This window comes from Podarcis cretensis, assembly GCF_951804945.1.
Source record: "Podarcis cretensis genome assembly, chromosome: 5".
In the NCBI taxonomy this organism is placed as follows: domain Eukaryota; kingdom Metazoa; phylum Chordata; class Lepidosauria; order Squamata; family Lacertidae; genus Podarcis; species Podarcis cretensis.
In genome coordinates this window covers 79,978,543-80,005,999 of record NC_137174.1, presented here as the reverse complement: position 1 = coordinate 80,005,999, position 27,457 = coordinate 79,978,543, and the positions used below count along the sequence as shown (strand labels likewise).

The 27,457-nt window shown below is 43.5% G+C and overlaps 1 protein-coding gene across 3 annotated transcripts in view; it reads right to left on the bottom strand.

Moving 5' to 3' along the window:
* MME (membrane metalloendopeptidase) overlaps nucleotides 1–27,457 on the bottom strand; it is a 70,323-nt gene that overhangs the window by 28,660 nt on the left and 14,206 nt on the right. For all 3 annotated transcript variants that reach the window (XM_079977854.1, XM_079977853.1, XM_079977855.1), the window contains exons 3-12: nucleotides 25,759–25,794; nucleotides 13,797–13,958; nucleotides 11,250–11,330; nucleotides 8,760–8,855; nucleotides 8,536–8,654; nucleotides 7,151–7,216; nucleotides 4,748–4,882; nucleotides 3,147–3,248; nucleotides 613–749; nucleotides 413–506 (exon numbers count right to left, since the gene is read on the bottom strand). In XM_079977854.1, coding sequence (XP_079833980.1) covers nucleotides 413–506; nucleotides 613–749; nucleotides 3,147–3,248; nucleotides 4,748–4,882; nucleotides 7,151–7,216; nucleotides 8,536–8,654; nucleotides 8,760–8,855; nucleotides 11,250–11,330; nucleotides 13,797–13,958; nucleotides 25,759–25,794 — 1,028 coding nt within the window. The remainder of the gene's footprint in view (nucleotides 1–412; nucleotides 507–612; nucleotides 750–3,146; nucleotides 3,249–4,747; nucleotides 4,883–7,150; nucleotides 7,217–8,535; nucleotides 8,655–8,759; nucleotides 8,856–11,249; nucleotides 11,331–13,796; nucleotides 13,959–25,758; nucleotides 25,795–27,457) is intronic.

Genomic DNA, 27,457 nt, shown 5'->3' with positions numbered 1-27,457 from the left:
GGGGCACTGTTATACAGTGGCTCCGCTCCTTTTTCCTGGGCCATGTTCAGAAAGTGGGGGGGGGGGATAAGTATTCAGACCCCTGGGCTCTCACTTGTGGGGTGCCTCAGGGTTCTGTCTTCTCCCCCATGTTTTTCAACATCTACATTCAGTCACTGGGAGAGATCATCAGGGGGTTTGGGTTGGGTGTTCATCAGTATGTGAATGATACCTAGCTCTACCTCTCTTTCAAATCAGAACCAGTGAAGGCAGTGAAGGTCCTGTGTGAGTGTCTGGAAGCGGTTGGAGGATGCATGGCAGCTAACAGATTGAGGCTGAATCCTGACAAGACAGAAGTACTGTTTGCCTACCCATAGTTTAGACACTGTAAATCTTAAATGTTAAATATAAAACAAAATATGAATTTCTGCACCTTACGGAAATTATTCCTTGTGTCCCTGTAGTTACGACTTAGAGTGTTTACCATATCCATTATGTATCGCCAGCTCATGTAGTTCTGAATTTCTCTAAATGATAAAACAAGAAGTAGAATCTGGTGACTTTTCTTTTTAAACAGTGGAACGTATTAGCAATGTAAAAAGCAAAACTTTAAACTGTATCTTGCATACATACCTGGGAGAGTATTTATTAAGGATAGCTTTTAGCTTGTTGAGATAGTCTGGAGCATAAACAACCACATCTTCAGTTTCGCCAATATTAATTTGCACAGTTGACATGATATGGTTTATGAATGTTAACCAGTTGAATTGCTGGAAGAAAAATGCATGCATTTTAAGTAGGTACAACTTATGACATGTGAACAAAAGCGTAAGGTACGAGGTACCACTGTACACTCATTTGGAAGTAAGTATCATTGAACACATTGAGACTTTTTTTCTAAGTAGACATGCATATGTCTGTTATGTTCTGTATTCCTTAATTATATATTGGATTTACATCTTGCCAACCTCACCTAGGATGGCTCACAAGCAAAAATAGCTTGCCACAACTATAATAGCAAGCTAATATTATATATTGGGGTGGGGAATCTAGTGAAAATCAGAAGTATATTATATAAAAATTGAAATTTTGAAAAAGCAACAATTTTTAAAAGGAAACAGTGCTGGCCCATTAAAACTGTCCTCGTCATTTATGAAAAGTGCCATTCGCTTTTGCCTGTTGCCTTTTGGCTCTCCACAGCCAGACTGCTGCTGTAAAGAAATTCCTCATAGATAACAAGGGGGGGGGGGAGCCCATTTGGTAGATAACAACAAACCTCTGTCCAGTAACGTGTCTTGAAATCTCTTGGTCAACAGGCAATAAACTAAGCTGAATTCATTTCAATTAAGGTTAATGAGCTGTAAAACAATCCTAAGTGCCCTTATGTTGTGATAACTCTCTTGATAATCAAAGGGACTTGCTGGACATGATCCAACCATAGTTGATTTTGGCACCCTGATTCAAACCAATTATTATTATTATTTTTTAAATCAACATTGGATGCAATTTTATATTTCTTTTTTTCTTTTAGGATTTGATATTTGAATTTGAGAACTGGAATTTGGCACAAAAAAATCATATTTGACTGTTAACATGTTTACAATTTCCCCTCCAAATGGTAAAAGAAGTGATGAAATTTACTGAACATTATTGCAAATGTCATGTCCAATGTTGACTACTACATGATAGCTGTGTATATTGCCAAATACAGATTGCTATTCAGCTATTAGATGCTAACTGTTGCTGATGTGGAATATTGATGTTTTTGAGGGATAAGAATTCATTTCAGTTCCAAACCTGATCTGATGAATCTGCTTAGCTTGCCACCCTCCCTTCCCCAAAGTCACTGTTGGTTTCCTGGATGTGGCCAGAATGGAGTGGCAGCAAAGTTGGGGCCACACAGTTGTACCGGCAGGTAGTATTGTAATATGCCCAAGACCCATGAAATATTAGTTTTGTTTTATATTTTCTCTATTTTTGATTAAATGTCTCTCCCTCCCCTTGCATATAAACACATAACAAACCAAACCAAACCAAACCATTAATAGGTTGAAAGGCAAGTTTGCTGACACAAAAGTCCCTTAATCAACTGACAGGCTTATAAATAGATCACAAAGGCCAAGGACCTCAGCATTTGGACTTACAGAAAGTGTCAGATTAATCATCTTTCCTTAATGCATATTAGATAAACAGAAAAAGGTAAAGGTAAAGGGACCCCTGACCATTAGGTCCAGTCGTGGCTAACTCTGGGGTTGTGGAGCTCATCTCGCTTTACTGGCCGAGCGAGCCAGCGTACAGCTTCCGTGGCCAGCATGACTAAGCCGCTTCTGGCGAACCAGATCAGCACACGGAAACGCCGTTTACCTTCCTGCCGGAGTGGTACCTATTTATCTACTTGCACTTTGACTTGCTTTCGAACTGCTAGGTTGGCAGGAGCAGGGACCGAGCAATGGGAGCTCACCCCGTCGCGGGGAATCGAACCGCCGACCTTCAGATCAGCAAGCCCTAGGCTCTGTGGTTTAAAAATATAAATATATACTAGACTTCAACCATTTTTGATAGATTTTGGCAATCCCTACCAGTAAACTTTGTCTAGCTGTCAACAAGCATGAAACACTTGATATATTTTCTGTGGATCCTGATCTACACAGCAAGATATACATGCCGAAAGAGCCTCATTAATTAGCATAGTTCCAAGGCTTCAGCCATTCTTAATCTGGCTTGATGCTTGTATGTTTTAGATCCCATAAGTTCCAGTAAAGAAACCTGCTCCCGCTTTCCAGAGATATGATGCTGTGGCAAGGTTGGGGCTGCATGAGTGTGCCATTGAAATCACTGGACTGGCTCTGCAAAGCCTTAACCTCAGCACCACTTCATTTCTAGCAAGAAGCAGCCATGCTGCAGCTGGGAAACCATCACTGCAGCCCCGCCTTGCTGGACAAGCCACTTCTGACTATTTAGCATGATCATCAATTGTTTCAAAGGGCACCCCATGCACACCATTGGATCAGGACCTTTGTTGTCTTTTTTCTTGCTTTCACGGCAGAATACAACAGGCTGACAAATTTAGGTCATCATTTTCAGTTCAAAAGATGAGTTCATGTCCCACTATTGCATTGATTACAGCCAGTCACTGAAGGTGAAAAAACCTGTTATTGATCTTTTACCTGGTTATTAACTTCAAAAGTGAAGTTCTTCTGGACATTGGCAAGTGTCATTTTATTGTACAACAGGAGAGGGTCGTTTCTGTCATCAGTTTTGGTTGTAGCCTAGAAAAACAAATTAGCAGGAGACAGAGGAGATTCTTTGAGGAAGAGGCAGCAAAAACAGAGACACAGAGAAGCATCAAACAAATAGGCACCAAGATCTCTAAAGTCATATAACTGAAGGTGCTTAAGCTGTCTTGTTAAAATATGGCAGAAATCAGAAATCACATAGCTAGCTAATTCTATCAGTCAAATGATGTTGTTGAAAAATAGATATCCTGAAAAGTTATCTGCCTCTTTCCCCCTTGATCTGTTTAACTAGGCTCTCAGTTGTAAGCTACATCCCTGAGAACATAGGAGGATGCTGTCTCCAGGAGCCCAGAGAGACAATCGCAGCAAGGAAATTATCTTCTCCCCCACTTAGCCACCTGTTCTGCCCTCCCATCCCATGTGGTAGCTGTGAGCATCTTCAGTCTACTAAAGCAAGTATACAATTCTTCTTCTTCTTCTTCTTCTTCTTCTTCTTCTTCTTCTTCTTCTTCGGAATGTTCAGGGAGGCAGGAGAGGATATATTGTTTAATTATATCCTTCCCAACTTGTGTTAACAAGTTCTACAATTTAGCAGAATAACACCCTCCTTTTTTTAAACTTACACAGCAGATAATGTTTTGCCAGGCTTGCTTAAGCCTCTAAAATAAGTTTCCTGGTAATTCCCCTTTATTCCCTCCTAAAAGGAATAGACACAACACAGTCTTATATAAAAGTATAAAAGAGTTTACTCACACGTTCTGTACTCAGATGGATCCCAGAAGTCAGACTTAAGTTACAAAATATATACACTTGGAATCTATCCCATAGGGAGATAGTTCCTTTGTCCTCTCTTGGCCGGAAGCATCTCAGGCTGATGCTTCTTTGATTAAAGTAAAATGGAGAAGAGAGAGATGTGGTGGCCAGTCCTGTGCTTTTGTTACCTGCACAGGTGAGGTCACGCCCATCTCCGGTCACATGTAGAGGAAGTTTGTCCCAGCACAGGAGGAAACAGGAAGTTTATCTACTGGCTGGACAAACATCCCTCTTCATGTCTAAACATGTACACTCTGGGAATGTTGTATTTGACTGTTCTGTGTTTCACACCCCACACAGAGGTGTCATCAAGGCATGACTTTGGGACAGAAGTCAAAATGCCCATGCAACAGAATCAGCAGGGTTGGGTTTCCAGTTTGAAATGAGTGAACCAATACATGTTATCATCTAAAGAAGGAGCCACCCAACCCCACATAAGACCATTAGATCCATAGTGTGCACCACTGATTGTATCCGTTTGTAGAAGGAGAAGGAAAAGGGCTGAATCTAATTGTGTCCTTCCATTAAAGAAGGGCTTTTCATCAGCTCCACTAGCAAAAAAGGTGGGGAGGGTATTTTGACCAATCTCGCCTTCTCCTTGAAAATCAGTTCCAGTGGGTTGGGTGACCCTCCAAGAACAGCTTAAGATCCCCACACTAAACATTTTGTGTGCATGAAAACAGTTAATTGTGTGCATGAAAACAGAAGAGCTTATTTACATTTGCAATCTCCTTCTCCAGATCCATAACTTTGTTCATTTCTGTGGAAATTTGGTTCTCGTCGATCATGAGACCTCTTTCCTGGCGGATCAGCTTTGCTACGGAAATCATGAACTCAACATAGGCCGAACATGCCTGTGAAGGGGAAGGAGAGGTTGGGAGGAAGGAAAAGGAAAAAAAAAAAAACTTTTGCAAATGCATGTTGGATGTTATGCAGAACAGTCAAGTTGATACTTGTGCGATGTAGGCATTGTCTTTTTCTTGCAGCTTAGGGCAGAAATAAACTTGGCATGGGGCTGCCACCCAAACCAGCATGCCTGTATTGGATTCTCCACATTTCCCATGAATTGTGTTGAATTCCATGATATGGTTTCCCCTCCCTTTGTCTGCAACAGTGGCAGCTGTTGTGCAAAAAACAAAACAAAACACCCCACCACATTTTTTTCTCTCCAGTCCCAATACTCTCCAACTTTTTTTTAAGTGCTCTGCAAAATACGAAAAACAAGCATAAAAAATAACAATCTATCCAACCTAGCTCAGTGCAGATCATGTTACAAGAAATGAGAGTTCGACTAAACATTTGGAAAAAGCTTTCTGATCGTAAGAGCTGTTCAGCAGTGGAACAGACTCCCACGAGAGGGGGTAGACTCTCCTTCCTTGGAGGTTTTTAAGCAGCAGTTGGATGGTCATCTCTCATGGATGCTTTAGCTGAGATTTCTGCATTGCAGGGGGTTGGACTAGATGATTCTTGCATTCATTCCAACTCTAAGGTTCTGTGATTCTACCATTAAAAGACAAGTATGAGACTAAAGGCGCAAGAACACAATGTGCCCAAATTAACCACCAGCAGTTTACATTCATTTAATTAAATAGGATGGGGAAATGCACAATCTGGTGATGTCCCATTTGTGGGTAAGTGAACTTACATACAATGGGGAGGAGAGAATGTGCTTTAGGGATGCTGCTGTCTCCACAAGTCTGCATTGAGGACTGAACTAGATGTGATGCTAATCGTGACATTTGTTCTTAAGTCCAGGATTTTTCTTGTAGAAATAGCCAGTGAAAGGGGGCACAATATGGATCAGGATCCTGGCCTAAGGGACTTTAGCTGTTTGTCCCCTACTGTGATCCTGAGTCGAATCAGGCCTCTTGTGCATTCAATTTGCAGGAGAGAAAAAACTCCCATCTGAGTGAATGGGAAGTCCAACTTCCCATGGCAGGATTAACATGACATCTGGTTTGACTCTCAGTGTTTTGTGCCATTCTACTTTATTTTACCCTTTCCCTGAACAATAATTTATTTTACATGCACCCTGTTTTATTTGCCCTTGTGCATTATCTTTTTAAACAGTCACAGCTTTGTTAAATTACTATTATTGAAAAGGAAAATGAATAGTTAGCTCAGGGTGTGGGTGGGAGGGACTCACAACAATCCATGTCAAAATAATGTTAACAATAATAACAAACCCAACTGGCAAATGGTTATATGTCTCTAATTAAGACCAATCACAATGCTGTACCAGTCCTTCCTTATGAGCATAATTACATATTTCCTAATGTGTACTTAAAACCTACTGCATAAATTGCAGATTTCCTAAGCAGCTTACTTAATTAGAGTTTCTGAAACTGTGGTTTCTAGACTGCGGCATCAAGCGGATGAGCTGATATCATATACTCATTACAGGAACAATGGTTCCTGTGTAGTCAAATAACCAGTGTATCTTCTTCAGGTATCTGTAGGAAGTTCTGTGATCAGAGCCGGCCCTACCATGAGGCAGAATGATGGGATGGGAGGTGCTGTCCCATCACCAGTGCTGAAGTACAACTGAACTGTGGGTCCAGTTGGATTCTACATGTGAAATTAAAGGGTGCTATCTTGCCCTTGGACTCAGGCATCAGAATGACTTGGGCTAGCAGTGCCTGTGATGGATGTTCTGCTTCTTATCAAAGATTCTACTCTCAAAGTGAGCATAGGAAGCTGCCTTCTGTTGAGTCAGACCATTGGCCAATCTAGCTCAGCATTATCTACACTGACTAGCAGAAGAGAGGCAGATTTAGGTCAGCACAACCAATTCCACCACACTGGGTGCTGGCTCATATACAGGCTCACTTCTCATCCATATGCAGGGTAGGTTCCTGCACAATGGGGCCCATGTGAATGAATTGAATTTCCTGTGCCAGGTGTCAAAAGGGCATAACTTGATGTGACAATATGAACGTAAAGAATTTCAAGATGTGGTGGGACAATTTCATTTTAAATACAGAAGGAATTAAGATATAAAGAAACTAGGACACTACAGGCATATTAGCCTCAGTGAGGCTTCAGAATTAGTTAGGAAGCGAGCAGTTTTTGGAGCCTCTCTTTTCAAGAGAGAGCTGTAGGAGATCCTTGTCCCAGCATACCTCTTTGTATACTCCAGCGCAGTCATAGTAATCGCGGGAAGGGAGTCCAAGTCCAGGCTGATCGATCTATAAAACCAATTTTAAAAGATGTTCACAGGCTACAGAAAGAATGGCAATCCATGGGCAGATAAATGTTTGGGGACCACGGCACCTACTTCTCCCACAGAGATGGCTGCTGGGAAGCACTGGTGTCACAAACCTGTCATCCCATCAAATATATTGCTGTGCTTACTGGGAGGGGTAGGGATGAGTTGTTGTGCAAGGGCAAATGTGCAAGGGCAGAGTCCTCCTGGTGCAAGCATAGCACCATCCCTGCACTGAACTCCCTGCTCCTTGACTGTCTCCTGCCAAGTAAGCAATGTGATGCAGTTGATGGGAGGCCGGATGTGAGGTGATGCCCTTCCTCTCCCTATCAGCCACCTCTGTTCATGGCCACCTTGGGCTATGTTTTGAGATATCATCAATGATGGGAGGCAGCATCATGTAGGGTCTCAAGACATGCGTCCCAAGTCTTCACAGGGCTGTGATTGTCAGCCCCAAGGTGTTGTGCTTCCATGGCACACTCTTTTGTGGACTACCACTGGGAGTGGGGAAGGAGGCAATATAGAACCTAAACCTGAGATGTGGAGCCTGTGGTACTCCAGATGTTGTTGAACTACAGATACCATCTCTAACCATTGGCCATGCTGGCTGGGGTTGGGTTGATGGAGTCCAACGGCACATGGTGGACCAAAGGTTCCATATCCCCATCCTAAAACATGGGGGAAAGGAAATACAGAGGAGGTGGCATTGACCCACACACCTTTCTAGTATTCGTATGCACCCCAACAACAAACACATTGTAGGCAACACACATTCTGTTCACCTAAAAGTCAATTCTCACAGTGTGAGAGTATTGGTGTTGCTGTTACAGAATTTGAACAGCATTCTCAGAGAAGATCATGTCATCTTGACTTAGCCTGACTAAGCATATTCCGTACATTGCAGGGAAAATGGGAGTCTGACATTACGTGAAACCTGAAATGAAATGATTGATTGAAACAGGTTTCCCTTAATAATAAAATATGGCTAAACAAGAAAAATGAACAAAAATACTAAGTGTAGCTAACACAGTGCACTCCACAGTGGACTACAACTTCCATCATATCTGATCACAGGCCACACTGACTGGGGCTGATAGGAGCTGGAGTCAACATCTGCAGAGCAAGATGTTGGCTATGCCTATGTGCTCCCAGAGCATGAGCTAGTTGTATATATATGCATGGCACTCCTTCAGTGACTGCCACACAACTGTCTGTAGGTGAAGGATAGATGGCCACTGCTGGACTCACACCTGCTTGTGGTTGTGTGAAGCTGCAAGGCCTTTCTAAGCATGAACAACTCACATGGATTACATGTTGCGTGGAGTTTTTATCATCTGTACCAACAAACAGGCTAATGATGACCTTCTTTCCATACTTAGAGTTTAATTCTGCGATAGACTTCTCTGCGTTCCACGAGGCACCTAAAACAGCAAAAACACGCTCACCCTCAGCATTTTGACACATGCAACCCTACCCCTCATGAATATGCAGTATTTGAAAATGGAGCTGGAGAAGAACAGTCCTACCATAACTGACGTCCCAGGAGTCTGATGCCACAGGCCAATCAGAAAAAGTTGGCAAGATGTCAATGAGTGGTTTGCCTCCTCTGCTATCAATAGCGGCTTGTGGGTGGAGGGAAAAACTTCCATGAGTTACTTGTCTTAAAAGCACATGACATATGGAAATAAGCCTAAATACACACACACACATTTCTTCTTCGGAGGCCTTCTATCCCCTGGCAAAATTTATTTGAGACCAAAGTTCTTGGGGCTGGGGTGAGGAAATTGGTAAGCAGAAAGGGAAATGATATCTAGCAGTTAAAATATGGCAGAATATATGGTTTTTTTAGCACTTCCTTTCAATTGTATCCATTCTAAACCCATTTAAGACTTAAGTCTTACGTTAATTTCCATATGAATTTATCCCCTACTGTTTCCTCTTCTCTCATTCTGGATGGATATATCTGCTAAGTTGTTGTGGTCCCTTCTTTTCTATTGTGGCTTGTTTCCACATGTTTTGAGTGGATTCCTACAAGAATGCATTTTCAGGTGTTGGCAGGACCCTCCTAAGAAATCCTGCTAGCTACTTGCATGAGAAACCCATCAACTAAGGCTGTGTACACACTACACCTTTAAAGCATATTGAAAGCACACACTTTCCTGCATAGAATTATGGGTACTGTAGTTTACCCATCTCAGAGTTACAATTCCCAGCATTCCTGAACAAACTGCAGTGCCCAGAATTCTTTGAGGGGCGAAATGTTTGCAGGGAAATTAGACAAAGTTGGCTATTTAGTGAGCATTCATTCTGGTTTGTTTGCATGGAAGTTAGATGGTGTTGCATCAAAGCAAGCTGTATTCCACACTTTCCTATCAGTTTCTTTTTTTTTCCTCAATAAGTTTGACCTGTGGGGAAAGTGGGTTTGCTGTGCAAGGGCTTCAAATGTACAACCAGAATTTGCTGGTATGTGATTGAAACCCACCACAAAACAGTGAGATGCCAGAGCTATTTTAAGAATTTCTATTGGTCTTTTCAAATACCCCCTAAATATTGCTAGGATATATTGAAATTTGCAATCAATATATTTACATATCATAATATTCTATAGGAACGGGTTTTTAAGATTTTTTTTTGCTTTTTTGAATAATAAAATATGTGGAAATTAAAGTATATAAATAAATAAAATAAAATAAAATAAAGAAGCATGGAGAGAATAAGATAAGCCAATCCTTTTGTTAATATTAGTTTAAAATAGGTTCTACTGTACTGCACTGATCATATTGTACGGAAAAACCCAGGGACCATCAACAGCCACAGGACTGCAGGGACACCTCTATTTTCATCAGCTCCTGAAGTCGGTCTGATCAAACTTTGCACCACTTGTTCCTGTTAATATTTTAAATTCTAGCGTTCCTTGGGTGCCTTGGCAGAAAGCCGGTGTATAAATGCAACCAACCATAATAATAATAATAATAATAATAATAATAATAATAATAATAATAATGGCTGGGTTTCCCAAGCCACTCTGGGATGCTTCCAAGACATAAAAACATAATAAAACATCAAACATTAATAGTAACAATCTGATCCAATATAAAAGTTGCAATAACTTTAAAATAAGCAGCTTATATCAAACAAAGCAACATTCAACAATTCATCAGAACCTAATAGTAAACAGTAAAATTAAACATCAGCGAATAATAATTAATCAGTTCAACCACAATAAAGAACTACCAATCTATAATCAATAAAAGTGACAGCAAGTCACAATGCATAAAATACCACAAAACATACAAAACCATGTAAAAGGATCAAATTGAGAAACAAAGAAGCACAACTTATAAAACATTTTTTAAAAAAATATCCCAGAACTCCTCTCTTCACAGTAGCTGTTGTTGTTCTCAAAGCCATAGTCTGAGGCAAGGCAGGTGGAAAAGCCATTGCCTCATGAGGAACAGAAAGTCTCTCTCCCCTCACAGTTCATACATAGTAATAATAATAATAATTTATTATTTATACCCCACCCATCTGGCTGAGTTTCCCCAGCAACTCTGGGCAGCTCCCAATCAAGTGTTAAAAACCGTACAGCATTAAATATTAAAAACTTCCCCGAACAGGGCTGCCTTCAGATGTCTTTTAAAGATAGGATAGCTGCTTATTTCCTTCACATCTGAAGGATCTGTAGGATCTGTAGGACATGTTTATATTGATCCTACCGGGGTGCCACAGAGCCAAATAGAATATTTTTTTGCTATAGAGTGGTGTTATCTGGGAGCTGCAAGAACACAGAACAGAGCTCCATACCCTCCAACATTTCTTCGATGGAAAGAGGGATGTCCTATTCCATCATAATAATTTTATTATTTACACCCCAGCCACTCTGAGCGGCTTCCAACATATATAAAAACATAACAAAACATTATCTAAAAACTTCGCTCTGCAGGGCTGCCCCTGGGAAACAGGGGCCCTTGGATGGCCTGTGTCTCTCCCATGTGGCAATTTGCAAAGTAACTTACTTTCGTTTACACAAGACCTGTAGAGCGTTTTTGCTTTCTTGACAGCTTCTATATCATCACTCTTTGCCTTGTCGAGGACGTCTGAAAAGAAGGGGGAATCAAATGTTGTAAATTAAAATTGGAGAACACTCAGGCCCAGAGGCCAAATGCAGCCTCCCCAGGTGTCTCCATGTGTCCTCATGACTCCCCCCACACCCCTTCCTCTGCCACACATACTCTCCCCAGCTATACTCCTCACCTGCCTTGCTCTGCACCCTCCTAGGTGTCTTTGCCTGGTTGAAATGTATCTTGGAATTTGGACCATGCATCGTGTTTTGCTGGGGCAGAGGATAAAGTGGGGTGTGCACAGAAACTATCCTACAGTCCAAGGCCAAATTCCCATGTGTTGTTCTGATCACTTTTGTCTCTAGCCCTGCTCACTGCTGGCATGTGGCCCCTGGGAGGCTGCCGAGAAGACAATGTGGCCCTTGGGCTTCAAAAGGTTCCCCGCTCCTGATATAATGTAATTTAAATTGTTCCTGTTATGTACTGAGTTGAATAGGATTCAAAATGCAGCAGTCTGATTGGTCCTAGAACAATAGGATCCAGAATGCAGCAGTCTGATTGGTCCGCAGGAGCCACCCAATCCAGCTCCAGGTGGAAATGAATCTGCAACCTGATTGGCCTACAAGAGAATCCCGGAATTAGCCAATCACGTGGCCCATTGTGTAAATAATGTATATAAAGCAGACGTTTTGGGGGAACTTCCATTCCTCACTACTATGAGCTGAATAAAGAGCATGAAATCCACACTCAACTCTGAGTATATTTCAGTTCCGTTCTGCAGGCATCAGTTCACACTGCAGCTTCAGTAACAATAACAGACAACTTCGACCAAAGAGCGCAATTTGAAGCCTCTTAAGTTTGCAAATGTTCTAAGGTCCACTTCACATTCTTATCTAGCCTCTCTTCTCAGCCTCACTGGATGTCATAGGCGCCGACTCCATGGGGCCTGAGGGGGCCCGAGCCCCCTCAAAAATTCGTTTGGGGGGGCTCTGCCCCCCCAATAATTTAAGAAAATTATTAGTTATATTATGCTTTGTAAAATCACAAAATTATGTTGGTATTTTTTATTTTCCTTGTTTGACGATAGTTACCTTTTAAAATACATTCAGTAATGAGTTAAAACAAAGCCACTCCCGATCTAGAGAGGGGGTGGGGTTGTGGGCTCTCGACCCATCAACAATCTCGCGGGGCTGGCGTCAGCCCCGCGAGAAGTGGGGATTCCCCCTAGCTCATTAATATTCACCACCCACGGCGGCAGCCAATCGGCTGCCGCAAAGGGCGGGCCCTCACAGGTTCACTTAAGGTCGGGGCAGCCCAGGGCTCGCCCCTTTCGTTCCCCCAGCAGCAGCGGTTTGGAGGTCTTGGGCCCCCCCAATATTTTTTATAAGTCGGTATGGGCCATCGCCCCCCCAATATTTTCTATAAGTCGGCGCCCCTGCTGGATGTCACAGCTATAAGTAACACTGAAAGTGTTCCTAGAACTATTTAATCTAATTTGGAATGCAGGCTGCTCTTCTTTTTTAAAAAACAATATGCATGTAACCAGATGCACTAGAAACATCATATTTATGCGCCTATAAAACATTTACAAACACCTCCAGTGTGCTACAAGGTCAAATTACACTGCGTAACATACAAAGTAACTTGCTAGAGTCTCCTTCTTGAGCTCTCTTCTTCTCTGCAACAGTTGTTTTGGTCTTTAGTGGCTTCTTTGAACATATGCAACTAACTATGAACGTGATGCCTGTTTCAGAAACTGTATATAATGGAAGCTTCCTTTGTACAAATCCTAGAGACTTTCCCCTTTATTGATTACATGGCATGCATGTTCAGCATTCTGAACAATACTTTCAATAGCAGGTACTGGAGTTGAGTTTATGGAACTAGGCAGGTGGTGGCCTGGAAAAAAATGGGAAAGCACTGTTCTAAGAGAAGTTTGAGACACAAACCAATACAGTGTTTGCTTCCAAGCCAGACTTTACTTTCCTCCTTTTTTATGTTTTGAAAAGATACATATCTTGATAGAGTTGTCATATGCTTATGTTTAGAAAATGCCTAGATTACTATACCTAAATGCAGGATATAAGGTGGGCCAACATTTGCTGCCAGTAAATTTAGCATTGTTCCCGGCTGAGTTGGCCTTAAAAAAACCCACCTACTTCTCACACCTAGGACAGCTGCCCACACTTTCAGGGTCACAAGGACAGTGGATTCAGCTGTTCAAAGAGTCAGAATGCAATGCTGTGCTCTTCCTTCAGACTAGGACCGAAATTCACCCGAGTCTGAAATGGTCACTGTTTGCTTTTGCCAGACACAACAGAACAATTCCTAAGCTTGCATCCACACAACAGGAAAACAGACTAGGGTGATTTTAGGCAGTCTGGAGTATGGAAGAACTTCTATAAAACACATGACCTCCTGACACAAAGTTTGGAGGAGTGGAAGAGAAGAGAAGACCGAATGGTTCCAAATGTTTCGTTCACAAATTTATATCCCACTGACCTTTCAAAACAACTTCGAGTTCATCTCTCAAAATGTCAAAGTTACTATAACGGGAACTCGTCTCTGGAATGATGTTCTTCTTTAACCATCCTCCGCAGGCATACTGGTAAAAGTCTTTGCAAGGCTCTGAAGTAGCATCCATGTTGTCGATGATTCGGGCAGCTGACACAAGAAACAGACACCAAGGAAATTATAAAAAATAAAAATGAGGGTTTTTATGGAAGAAAAACAAGACAACGTTTGAATTACTAATACAAAAGGGATGAAATGTAGTTGCATTTTTGTAAAGTTTTTCTATAGATCTTGGTAGCCTTGCAACTACACGCTTTGTTGAGAATTAGTGGAGCATACTTCCAAGCAGAGATTGATTCATTGGTTTGTACCTACACTGGGGAATAGCTTTCATGATTAACACAATGAACCTACTCAGTTACAGAGTTACGAAATTTCTTCCATTCTACCCTGAGAAAAAGATTGTGAACAGAGAGGGGAACTTTACAGCTGATTGATGTGATTCCGAACTTGGATCACTTTAGAAGATGACAAGTAGTGGCACCAGATTTGGCTGATGCCCACATCACAAACCAAACCAGGTCAGTTCAGATGGATCTGGCTAAATCAGGTTGAGACAGCTCCTGGTTGCCCCCGGTTGAGTCAGCTCACTCAGAGCAATTTGGAAGTGTCAAGAGATTGCGGGGAGGGGAAGAAAGGGAGGTAGGTGACAGGCTTTGCAAAAAGCTGAATGGTACTTTTTCAATAAAGCTTTAAATAGCCCTGCCCTGCCGCTGTGGGTTAAACCACAGAGCCTAGGACTTGCCAATCAGAAGGTCGGCGGTTCAAATCCCTGCGACGGGGTGAGCTCCCATTCTTCAGTCCCTGCTCCTGCCAACCTAGCAGTTCGAAAGCACATCAATGTGCAAGTAGATAAATAGGTACCACTCCGGCAGGAAGGTAAACGGCATTTCCGTGCGCTGCTCTGGTTCGCCAGAAGCGGCTTAGTCATGCTGGCCACATGACCCGGAAGCTGGATGCCGGCTCCCTCGGCCAATAAAGCGAGATGAGCACTGCAACCCCAGAGTTGGTCACGACTGGACCTAATGGTCAGGGGTCCCTTTACTTTAGCCCTGCCCTGCACTTTGCCTCTATGTGCCTGTTGCCAGAGGGGAACACACACACAAACAGCCAAACTGCCCTGGATAACTCCAACCTGATCGGCAGTAATCTGGGACTGCCTCAATGCAATCCAGCTAGAACTGAAATTTGCTTAAATCATCCCAGTTCTGCCTGGGATCAGGAATTTGACTGGCTCCTACCTTTCAGGTGTATAACACATGAAGAGGGTACTTCAAAATTACTTTGAAGCAGCAGGCAGAACACTCAGCACACTGCATGGTTAAAGTTCAGAGCAGGGAATACGGTCTTTCAAATGAAGCTATGATGATAGTATATCTTCAGACCACAGATGGAGAACCTGCAGCCCTCCAAATGTTGCTGCACCACAGTTCCCATCATCCATGACCATTGACCATGCTGGCTGGGGCTGATGGGAGTTGTAGTCCAACAACATCTGGATGGCAGCAAGTTCCCCATCCCTGTTTTAAATTTTTGGAGTTCGCTGAGGGCTCTAAATAAGAATAGGTTAGTCATCTGGTGGTTGAGGAGAGATTGCCAAAGTGAGGGCTCTTCCAGACAATCTGCTGATTCATTCCTTCATTCATCCTGATTTGATTGCACAAAGCTTAGAGTTTGATCTATAGCAAACAAACATTCTGATTTGCCTATATCACAATGATGGTTCATCCTTCATTGTTTGCAGGACATTTACATGTCTTTCTGTTAATCATTCATTCATCCCACACTTTTCAGTCCATTGCTTTGTCACTCTCCAAACTGGAAAACAATGTTTCCTTAATTGAAATAAGTGGATTTGCTGTTTTGGGGCAACAGAAGGCTTTAATCCACTTTACTTGTGGACGTTTCAGTACAGCAGTACCTCGTGTTACGGATGGGATCCATTCCGGAGGCCTGCTCGTAACGTGAAATGCCTGCAACTCGAAGTGCTGCATCTGCGCAGGCGTGAAGCGCAATTTGTTACTTCTGTGCATGCACGAAGCACAATTTAGCACTTCTGCACATGTGCGAGCAGCGAAACCCAGAAGTAACCCATTCCAGTACTTCCAGGTTGCGTGGGACATAACGCAAAAAGACGCAACATGAAGCGGCCGCAACACGAGGTATGACTGGACTGTATATGATTGAATTTGATCCACAAACAGTCTGGAGCAGGCTTCCTCAACCTCGGCCCTCCAGATGTTTTGAGACTACAATTCCCAGCATCCCTGACCACTGGTCCTGCTAGCTAGGGATCATGGGAGTTGTAGGCCAAAAACATGGGAGTTGTAGGCCAAAAACATCTGGAAGGCCGAGGTTGAGGAAGCCTGGTCTCAAGGATTCTAGCTGGGGATGCAGGTAATGAGTAACCTGCATATACTTGTAATTATAAAGAAAACCTTTGTTAATGAAGTGCCCTCTTCACAAAAGCAATGCTTGAGCACCAAGATAACAAGAGTGAACATTGCGAGTTTGTAGAGGTGCTCCAGGAAATGTATGCTTGATTCTGAATTCCGCCAGTGACTTGAATCGTTTCATACAGAAGTTAGACTTCCCGCATAAACTTGCCCATAGACCAAGATTACCGTATTTTTCGCCCTATAGGATGCACTTTTCCCCCTCCAAAAATGAAAGGGAAATGTGGGTGCGTCCTATGGGGCAAATACAGGCTTTCGCTCTCCAGGCTTCAGGAAGCTCTGCGCAACCCTCCGGAGCCTGGCGCCAAGCTGCGCCAGCTTCCAGAAGGTTGCGCAGAGCTGCCAGCCCTCCCGGGGTCCGCGCAGCTCTGCGCGACCCTCCGGAGCCCGGCGCCAAGTCGGCTGGGCTCCGGAGGGTCGCAGAGAGCTGTCTGCGCTCCCGGGCTCCACGCAGCTCTGGGCTCCGGAGGGTTGCGCAGAGCCACCTGCATTCCAAAGCCTCGGGCGCGCTAAAGAGCGCACCTGGGCTTTGCACAGCTGTCCGCAAGCCTGGGGAGACCGGCGCGGCTCCCTAGGCTTGTGGATAGTAGGCTGTTCTGGGGGCTGGGGTTGGGGGAAGCTCGGGCTTCCCCCGTGCCAGCCCCGTGCTTGGGGGTGCACCTGAAGGAGAAACCATTTATATAGTAAAGCGCCCTGTCATCTTTGGGTGAAGGGTGGTATAGAAATTAAACAAACAAACAAACAAACAAACAAACTGCTCACTCCAGCCATGGAAACAAAGTCTCCAGGTTTATCTTCTACATAGGGAGCATACACACCATACTTTAAAGTACATCTCCCCCCCCACACACACACACCCAAAAAGAACCCTGGGAACTGTAGTTTTTAAGGGATGCTGCAAGTTGCAGGTCTGTGGGGGTAAACTACAGTTTCTGGGATTTTTTTTTTTTGGGGGGGGAGGGAATGTGCTTTAAATGTATGGTGTGTACACAACCCTCCTCTTGCATCTCTTCTGGTACCGGGCGAAGATTATTTCTTTCTCTCAGGTCATTTAAACTCTAGGAAATCTTACAGGTTTTATTCTGCTACCTGGTTTTGCCTTTTTTTCCTCTTAATTGCCTTGCTGTTTTACAGATGAACCTGTTTGAAATTATACACTGAACAATTTTTATGGTTTCCTAGTTTACCCATTTATTAATGCTTGGGAAATCCTAGAAACATACTAGGCAAGGGGTCTGTCACTCTCGCACCTCTGGGTTGCTGCACAGCATTGCCTGTAGAAAACTAATTTATTTTATCCTATTCTCTGCACTCAAATTGTCAAGATGAGGTTCTTCCTTTTAAATTATAGTTAAGGACTCTCTTCTTTCATGGAGTGCAATGTGACTTGAATTATTTTGTGATTTTCTCTCGGGAGATGGAAAGGTATTTCAGAATGCATCTGAAGAGAGTGTAATGAGCCTTACTACCCATGGATGTCTATTTGAAGAGCTGGAATACTAGGGATTTGCTTTAAAATAGCAAATTAAAAGTTTGCCTGGCTGGCCCTCTCTCTCCGCAAAGGATCTTAGCCTTGGTTCAGGTGTTCACCTCTGTGCATTCTCAGAAGACTAGAGCTGCAGGAACTTGGTCCATCTTCAAAATCCCCATCCTTGATGGCTCCAGCTCTGACTTTCATGCATTGAATTGGAAAGTTTGAAAGGGGGACTCTCTGAGAATTTCACAGAAAGTGTTTAGAATTTTCTGTAGGTTTGGGAACTCTGATCATGCAGGGTTTCCACTCATGTGCAACATTCTGTACATGTCCTGATGAACCCTTCACACTCAGCACAGGAAAGCTACAGCCGGTGAGGAAGGAGGCATCATGGGTAAGGCTAGCATGTGAAGTCCCATTGGTACCACCATGTGTTCTTAGGCCAGTGCACTCCTGATTCATGTTGGAAGGAGGGCAATAACTTTGAAAGGGGGCATTTTTCCAGTGGCTAACCCACTGAATTAAAACAGATGGGTTCACATCTCAACTTTGAATATAAAAAAAGGTAAAGGTAAAGGGACCCCTGACAATTAAGTCCAGTTGCGAACGACTCTGGAGTTGCGGCGCTCATCTCGCTTTACTGGCCGAGGGAGCCGGCATTTATCTGCAGACAGTTTTTCTGGGTCATGTGGCCAGCATGACTAAGCTGCTTCTGGCGAAACCAGAGCAGCGCACGGAAACGCCGTTTACCTTCCCACCGGAGCGGTACCTATTTATCTACTTGCACTTTGATGTGCTTTTGAACTGCTGGGTTGGCAGGAGCTGGGACCGAACAACGGGAGCTCACCCCATCGCTGACCTCCTGATCAGCAAGTCCATGGCTCAGTGGTTTACACCACAGTGCCACCCGTGTCCCAACGTTGAATATAGTGGACCACTAAAATACTTCTCAGCTCCTACCTAGGTAGGTAAAGGTAAAGGTAAAGGTAAAGGTAAAGGTAAAGGTAAAGGTAAAGGACCTCTGGATGGTTAAGTCCAGTCAAAGGCTATGGGGTTGTGGCGCTCATCTTACTTCAGGATGAGGGAGCCAGCGTTTGTCCACAGACAGCTTTCCAGGTCATGTGGCCAGCAGGACTAAACCACTGCAATGGAACACTGTGATGGAAACCAGAGTGCATGGAAACGCCGTTTACCTTCCCGCTGCAGCAGTAACTCTTTATCTACTTGCACTGTTCTGCTTTCAAACTGCTAGGTTGGCAGGAGCTGGGGCAGAGCATCAGGAGCTCACCCTGTCACGGGGATTTGAACTGCCAACCTTCTGATCGGCAAGCCCAAGAGGCTCTGTGGTTTCATTTTTATAGTGAAATATTTTTAGAATGTGTGATTATTTGATTGTTTGATTATTTGATTATTGTTAGCCGCCCTGAGCCCGGCTTCGGCTGGGGAGGGCGGGATATAAATAAAATTTTTTATTATTATTATTATTATTATTATTATTATTATTATTATTATTATTTAGACCACAGCGCCACCCACACCCCCTACCTACCTACCTACACCATCACAGGTGTAGTGCATGGAACAGATAAGGTATTAGAAATACCTGCTAGAATAGTGGCTAGCCTGTTAGGACCATCAAACAAATGGAGACATTCCTACTCTCTCCTTTTCCTATCTAAATGCACATATAAGGTGAGGTCCGGTCCTGGCAATGTAGTCTGCTGTGCACCCACACCTGCCCAGTGATGTTGTGGATAGGCATGTACCAATATTGTAGTGACCACTTCCTTTTTCATTCAGCTGGAGCATGTGCAGAGAGGAAAAGACATGGATAACCTAATCAAGGGATGGGGTGTCTGTAAGCAAACCCAGGCTTGTGGAGGGCAGAATCTAGAATCAATCTAGTTTGAAAGCAGCATGTTGGATTCTGCATTGAGAAAACACTACTTCTTAGCGCTACGTGCGTACACAGGCTAGATCTACGCAAGTCTCTCTCATAATCATGGAGTCTACAAAGCAAATGTCCCAACACAGAAAATGAGTCACTGCTGGGTAGACTTTGCAGACCACCTATTAGGCAATTTAAGTAGTGGATCAAGCTCTTTCAGTCTTAAAACTATCTAGCATCCACATTTGGTTAGCTAATAGCTATGCCTTCTATTTCATCCAAGTTACAAAGACTTCTCTCTTAAGTACAACAACAGAAAAACCTGTGGTGGAGGGTTCTGCAGATGTGACAGCTGCAGACAGATGGCTTATGAGCTTTATGGTTGACGCTGCCAAGATGTTAATTCTTTGAGACCACAACAAATAACACTGAGGGAGGTATTTTAAGGCAGGCATGGTTTTTTGGGTGGTTCCCCCCCACTTCTTCTTCCATGACGAACATGGATTCCTCCCAAATAAGATATAAGGGTGGGAGTCAAAGGAAGATATGCTTGGCAATGTCAAAGGTGAGAAAAAGGTGTGAAAAGACATTCAGATCTGAGGAGTAGGAAGTGGGCGGGCACAGTTTCAATCACAGAAAATCCAATCAGAAATGGTCAAGGCAACAGCTGGAGGTCAAAACGTAAATCTGCAGATATGGCTGCATGCACACCGTACATTTAAAGCACATTATTTCTCCCAGCTGGTTAAGGGTGCTGGGAATTGTAGCTCTGTGAGGTGGACACTCTCCAGAAGTTAGCAGCTGGACAGCAGACTGAGCAGGCAAACAGGTTATCCTCTGCACGCAAGGGTGGCTTTCCCTCTGAAATTTTGCCTGCATTTGCATCTATACGTATAAATCATCATATGAAAAATCTATGCAAATATGTGCCATAGGCTTAAGCCCTGAGTTCTTTAAGCAGGGTCCTGGCAGCCTTGCTGAGGTGCAGAGAAGGCAAGCTGCCTATGTCAGAGGTGTAGAACCTCTTGATTTCAACCCCCCCCCCCAAAAAAAAAATTGACATCAGGACAAAACAAAAAACAGGAGGATGTGGTGTGTGTGTGTGTGTGAGAGAGAGAGAGAGAGAGAGAGAGACAGACAGACAGACAGACAGAGAGAGAGAAGCAGGCCTCTCCAATAACGTTCTAATTTATCTCTACTAACTGTCATACTTCTCGATAAACTACCCAAGGGCTTCAAATATCTCTTTCTCATTTTTCGATTACTCAGCACAGAACAACATTGTCCAATCCCTCTACGGCATATGGCTTGGGCTTATTTTAAAATAGTAAACAGAAAGGGGGGGGGAATCACACAATTCCTGTGTTATAGAGCTTCCTTCCAGGAGAATTGGTTCCAAGAATGACAGCCACAAATAGAGTGATCCTGAGACACTCCCAAAGTCCAGCTGAGGCACATGGCAATAAGTGTGGGGTGATGGGAGAAGGAAAATTGAGGACAGAAAGGAAATCAGCCCCTAACAGCTTATGCCACACATTTAATCAATCCGTTCTCACTGTTTGCCTTTTCATTATTTTTGTGCCACCCCCTCCTTTTTCTCCCAGGAAGGAAAGAAAAACAGCCCATGGTGGGAACGAATAAGTCTCATGAATTTATCTTGGCTGTGATTAGTAGCGTCTCAGAAGGCTGCACAGACACCATGCATCACTGGCGGAGGAAGAGGAGTGTGGGGGGAGCACACCGCCCCCTGCAGCGTGATCCTGGCAGGGGGCCATCGCGGCTGCCCCACCGCCTGCGCTGGGTGCCCCGCCCCTGCAGGCAGCACGCCACACCCCCAGGATGTGCTCCACGCCCCCAGGATGAGCGCCAGCCCTGCGCCCGCCTGCTCTCCGACCCCCGGTGCTGGAGTATGAAGCTCCGCCACTGCCATGCATTGCAGCCAATTGCCAGTGGGCACTTGGCACAGTACTGCAGGCAATCTGCTGCACCCGCATGCTGCTGAGCTCCTAATGTATGTATTTCTGCATCCCTAGGAACCCCCTAAGCACCACTCCTGTATTTTTGAGTTGCCTAGCTTCACTTCTGGACTGGAAAGCACTTGAGTTTGCTGTTGAAAAGAAATACATGAATCTTAACCAGTGGAACAGTCACTCCCATCTGCAGCCTGATAGTATTCAAAGAGGCTATTAGAAAAGTAAGCTGGTTTTTTTTGTTTTTTTTTTTAAAATCCAATTTAAACCCCCATAATTGCAGACAGAGAAGAACATGGATCACAATCTGAAATCCTGGTATTATTCGCCATTGTCAGGTTTTTCATATATTACTTAGCAAATGCTGTGGTTCTTCACAACATTGAATTTATCCAATTCTTTGTAGATTGCTTCACTTTGCACTGGTTCCAGGAAAATGGAATCTGTGATATGAGTGCCTCTAGATTATCGCTGCAAGCTGTAACCAGTTTAATGGAGTACTGTGCTGGAAATGTCTTTTAAAACAAAAAAACAAAACAAAACCCACCATCAATTAATGAGAGAAGAAACTGCATTCAAAAATTATTGTTATGAATTTGGGAGAGGGTGGTGGTGGAAGAAGGCTGTATGCGAGCTCCTTCTAACCCCTGGATTCAGCAAGTATAAACCAGGCTAGCTTCCTGTGTTGAGGTGATAGCCTGGGTGATGGGCCATTAAGGGAAACAAAGGAAAGGAACAAGGCAGAAGGATGAGGCAGAGTTTAGAGCTGAGATTCAGTGACAGTGACCCTAGAAGTAAAGAAGCAAGTTGGAGAGAGAGTCAGATAAACTTTTGAGAGCAATGTTTGATTTCTGTTGGAATCCAGTGCTGTGCTTATGGAGGAGGCAAGACCAACTTGTGGTATAATGGTGGGAACCCGTTCATTGTAGGCTCAGGTTTAATATACAGTGGTACCTTGGGTTACATATGCTTCAGGTTACAGATGCCGCTAACCCAGAAATATTACCTCGGGTTAAGAACTTTGCTTCAGGATGAGAACAGAAATCGTGCTCTGGCGGCGTGGTGGCAGCGGGAGGCCCCATTAGCTAAAGTGGTGCTTCAGGTGAAGAACAGTTTCAGGTTAAGAACGGACCTCCGGAACGAATTAAGTACTTAACCTGAGGTATCACTGTATGTGTAAACAAACCATATATCATAAAGACACCACAGTTTCCATGGTGTCCCTTTTCCATGAACCCTGGGTGAGTGCCTTGAACCCCTAGACTCTTGCACCACTCAGAGACTGGGGTTGCAGTGGCGTGCAACATTATTAAAGGGGAGAAAAAATGTTGGCAAAGTTCTCGTGACTGGGGTTCAGACTATTTGTTTCCCTTTCCTTGCTTTTTTAGGCAGCTAAAGGGAGTTTGTGATGAGTTTCCTTTATTTCACCCTACAAAGTATCTCCCCAGTGGTATGAACTCGGCAGCCTTCCTTGGTGCCACACTTTAATTGAAAACCCTGAGCATGACACACCAGGAGAGACATCTCCTCCCATGAGGAATTTTCAGATGAGGAAGCACAGAGTGGCTGCAAAGTCCTAAAACGTGGGTAGGCAAACTAAGGCCCTGGGGCCAGATCCGGCCCAATCGCCTTCTAAATCACACGGTCCGGGAATAAGCGTGTATTTACATGAGTAGAATGTGTCCTTTTATTTAAAATGCATCTCTGGGTTATTTGTGGGGCATAGGAATCCATTCATTTCCCCAAAAAAATATAGTCCGGCCCCCCACAAGCTCTGAGGGACAGTGGACTGGCCCCCTGCTGAAAAAGTTTGCTGACCCCTGTCCTAAAGAAATGCTCACAATCATTTACCTATTGATCAGTTGTTTACACAGCTGAAAAGGTTCAAATAGTTTGTATCCCTGATAGAGATTAATTTAGGTTAAACAGTAGCCTAGTTTATCAGATAGATTAGCTCCCCTAATAAGCAAAATAATCATAATACCTGCATCAACTATGTCCTATTGACTCATGGAAACCTGATAGTGTGACCTTGGATAGTCAAGATCCAGCTTTGCTGTCACAGTTCAGATTAAAATGTATTAATCATCAGTGGTTCTTTTGACCCCATGTAGACCCATCTGACTACTGTAATTTGCTCTACACGGGGCTGCCCTTGAAACTATCCCAGAAACTCAAGCGGGTGCAGAATGCTGCAGCGAGGCTCCTCACGGGGTCCCTGCCATGGAAGCATATTCACCCAGTGCTTTACCAGTTGTACTGGCTCCCGGTGGAGTATCGGGTCAGGTTTAAGGTGCTGGTTTTGACCTTTAAAGCCCTTTGTGGCCTAGGGCCCTCGTATTTATGGGACCACCTCTCCTGGTGTGTCCCGCAGAGGACCTTAAGAATAATCATGAATAATCATAGTTTAGAGGTCTCGGGTCCTCTACCAGGGTCAGGGCCTTCTCAGTGATGGCTCCAACCTGGTGGAATGCTCTGTCCCATGAGACCAGGGCCCTGCAGGATTTAACTTCCTTCCGCAGCGCCTGTAAGACAGAACTATTCTACCTGGCTTTCAATTTGAACTTAGTCTGATCTTTTATTCCTCTTCCTTCCCTCCCCCTCCCCTTTTTATGAAGATAACCCGCTCTGGGATCCCACAGCTAATTCTCCCCTGGTCTCCTCACTGGCCCAAATAGGACTAATTTAGCCAGCTAGCGCTGGTGATCATCTAATGTTTATTGGATGGATTTCCCCCGAAATTGATTTTTTTTTTATATGTTTTATACCGTATTTTATGTTGTTTTTTTTTTTTTGTAGCATCAATTAAGTGTTTTATATTTGTTGTTAGCCGCCCTGAGCCCAGTTTTCTGAACCAGGAAGGGTGGGGTATAAATAAAAAATTATTATTATTATTTATTATCATGGATAGTGTCCCTTCTTCTGCAGGATTCTGACTGTTGGATCACCGAGATGACAGCTAACTTCCTGCTTAGTGTGATGAAGAGGAAAGCGGCACCAACTCCTTCTTTAACACCACAGCCGTAGTCCATATGCCGCACAATCGAACCTGTTTTTGCATTCTCTGTCACTCGATGTTTTAAATCCCCTGTCACTTTTGTTATCCTCGTATTCGCCTCGGACGATATCTACCTTTACCTCCCCCCCTATTTTATGCTGTTATTTCTATGTATATTATGCTATGGCCACACGGCTAATGCAATAATAAAGTTGTTGTTGTATCATGGATATAAAACTTCTATGCGGTATAAAAATGGACATCAGCCACATTTGGCAACATTATCAGCTCTGCTTGGAGTTGTGTGTTTCTAGTGACATCTCATCACAAGGTTTTGTATTCGCTGAAGTCTGTTCAGAGTATGTGCCATCCCCATCCATATTATGCAAAATATGTAGCGTTTTGAATTTTCTTTAATAAATTACAGGTGCAAAGAGTGAGAGATTCTTCAAGTGACCACAGCAAGCAAGGAGGAGAGTTTTATCTCTTCCTTCCCAAATACCACAAAAAAACTTCCCAAACCCACAGCTTTAGAGATAGTTCTCATTGGCACCAATTAATAAAATGAACAAATGATCTGGAGACGTAGCTGTATGTATGGTACTCAATTTGTGACCCTGTTCCCTGTGCTAACCTGATGTTTCTTAAGCCACACCAAACTAATCCATCTATTTTTTGGTGTGTGAAGAAAGCACCAACTCCTGATTTAGAAAAAGCTCCACCCTGTTAATTCCTAGCAATCCATTATCTCCAGTATGATCGCCTCTCCCCATATGAACCAACCCAGACCCTCAGATCATCCTCTGAGGTCCTTCTCTGTGTGCCTCCTCAGCTAAATAAGATCTTATAGACATATTGTGCTGCACTCTACTGTACAGCAGCTTGAGAGGGTTTTCACAGCCTAGAAATATTCTAAATAAACAAACCATATCTCAGTTTTAAAAGCAGTTTGCTATATTGAATGGGAGTGGAAGGTGGGGAAAGCAGTCATTCAAGAAATGCAAACCCAGAGGCCGTTTTATTCATATCCCCAAGATACATTACTTTCAGGAAAACAAGTTGAAATGTTACAATAAAAAGAAAAAAAGGCTTTGTAACTCTTACCTGATTTTATACAGTCTGAAGTTTTGCAAACACCATCTGCATGGGGCGGCGGGGGGTGGGGTGGGGGTGGAATAAACACATTTATATTGTTATTAAAACGCTTAATAAACTTTAAAAAGCTCTTAACAACTTGGGACCAGTTTACCTAACAGATCACCTTACCCGATACTTGGCCATTTGACCACTTCAATTAGCAGAGTTGGCACTATTGCCAATTCGATTGGCACTTGGATTGGCAGAATTGGTGCCACAGAATACAGTGGTACCTCGGGTTACATACGCTTCAGGTTACATATGCTTCAGGTTACAGACTCTGCTAACCCAGAAATACTGGTTCAGGTTAAGAACTTTGCTTCAGGATGAGAACAGAAATCGTGCTCTGGCGGCGCAACGGCAGCAGCAGGAGGCCCCATTAGCTAAAGTGGTGCTTCAGGTTAAGAACAGTTTCAGGTTAAGTATGGACCTCCGGAACGAATTAAGTACTTAACCCAAGGTACCACTGTACCTGTTTCACATTTGTAAGAACCTGATTGTGTAGTGTAGCAGCACCTGCACTTTGGGAACTCCCAGCCTATTGATATCAACCAGACTGTATTATTTTTAGTGCCTGCCATAGACGTTCTAGATTAGACAAGCCTACCCAGATGCTTAGAAATGCTGGTACGAATTTTAATCTGTTTTAGTGTTTTAACTTCTTCTATGTTTAAAAGTACTGCTGTACCCCCCCCAATTTTATGGTTTTCTCTTCTGGGGGTGCCATGGAGTGCCCAGGCACAGGCAGTCAGGTTGTGTATCCATAGCAGTGACCAGAGGAGAAATGACTACTGGGAGGAGCACAGAGAGAAGAAATGCCCTGGTGCTTCTGCATCAGCACAACCGGACGCCTTCGTCTGCCCCAGCTGCAACAAAACATGTCTCTCCTGCATTGGCTTCTACAGCCACAGCAGGCACTGCAACCTTCCAACAGTTTGACCTCACCCCCAAAGGCACACTCCTCTATTGTCTCTGGAGACAGACGGACGCCAGCTCCACCTTGGGAGGGCAACTGCCTTCATAGATGGTGATTTAGAAGGCAGTTAATAAACCAATGCCAATAACAATAATAGTAACAACAACAACAACAACAACAACACATTAACTAACTCCCCTTCACCATAAGGTCCCAGGACAGGTCACAACAATTTTAAAATAACAATATTAAAACAGTTTGTGCATTTGGGACAAGCAATTTACAAGGAACAGGAACAGAAAACATCTTAGGAAAATGTAGCTCGGGTGTCCCAAAGTCTTGAGCTTCATTTTGCTTGGCATAACCTTGAACATTTCCTAAGTTATGGTAAATTGTTGATTTTTTTTTATTGATTTTTTTTGGTTTGAGAAAAAGAGAGAGATGGAAACCTGAATGAATTCTGCTGCTGATTCCATCTGGTCTTGTGGATTATAAATTGAGATTTGAATAGAAACTGCAAAAAGGGAATCACTTTGACATATGCAGTAGTAAAAGCAGAAATGATCATGTAAGACTGAGCTTTGGTTTTACTAATTGTGTACATTTTTGATGATCATTTATGGCTTTCACCGGAAGAGCTGCTGTTCTTTTTTTAAACAGCTCTGTGTGCAGGATGGAGAGTTTGGAGTGTTTGGGATGGACAGGTAAGGTCCATTGGGGTGAGAATGTCCCTGGACATGTTCCTTAGTA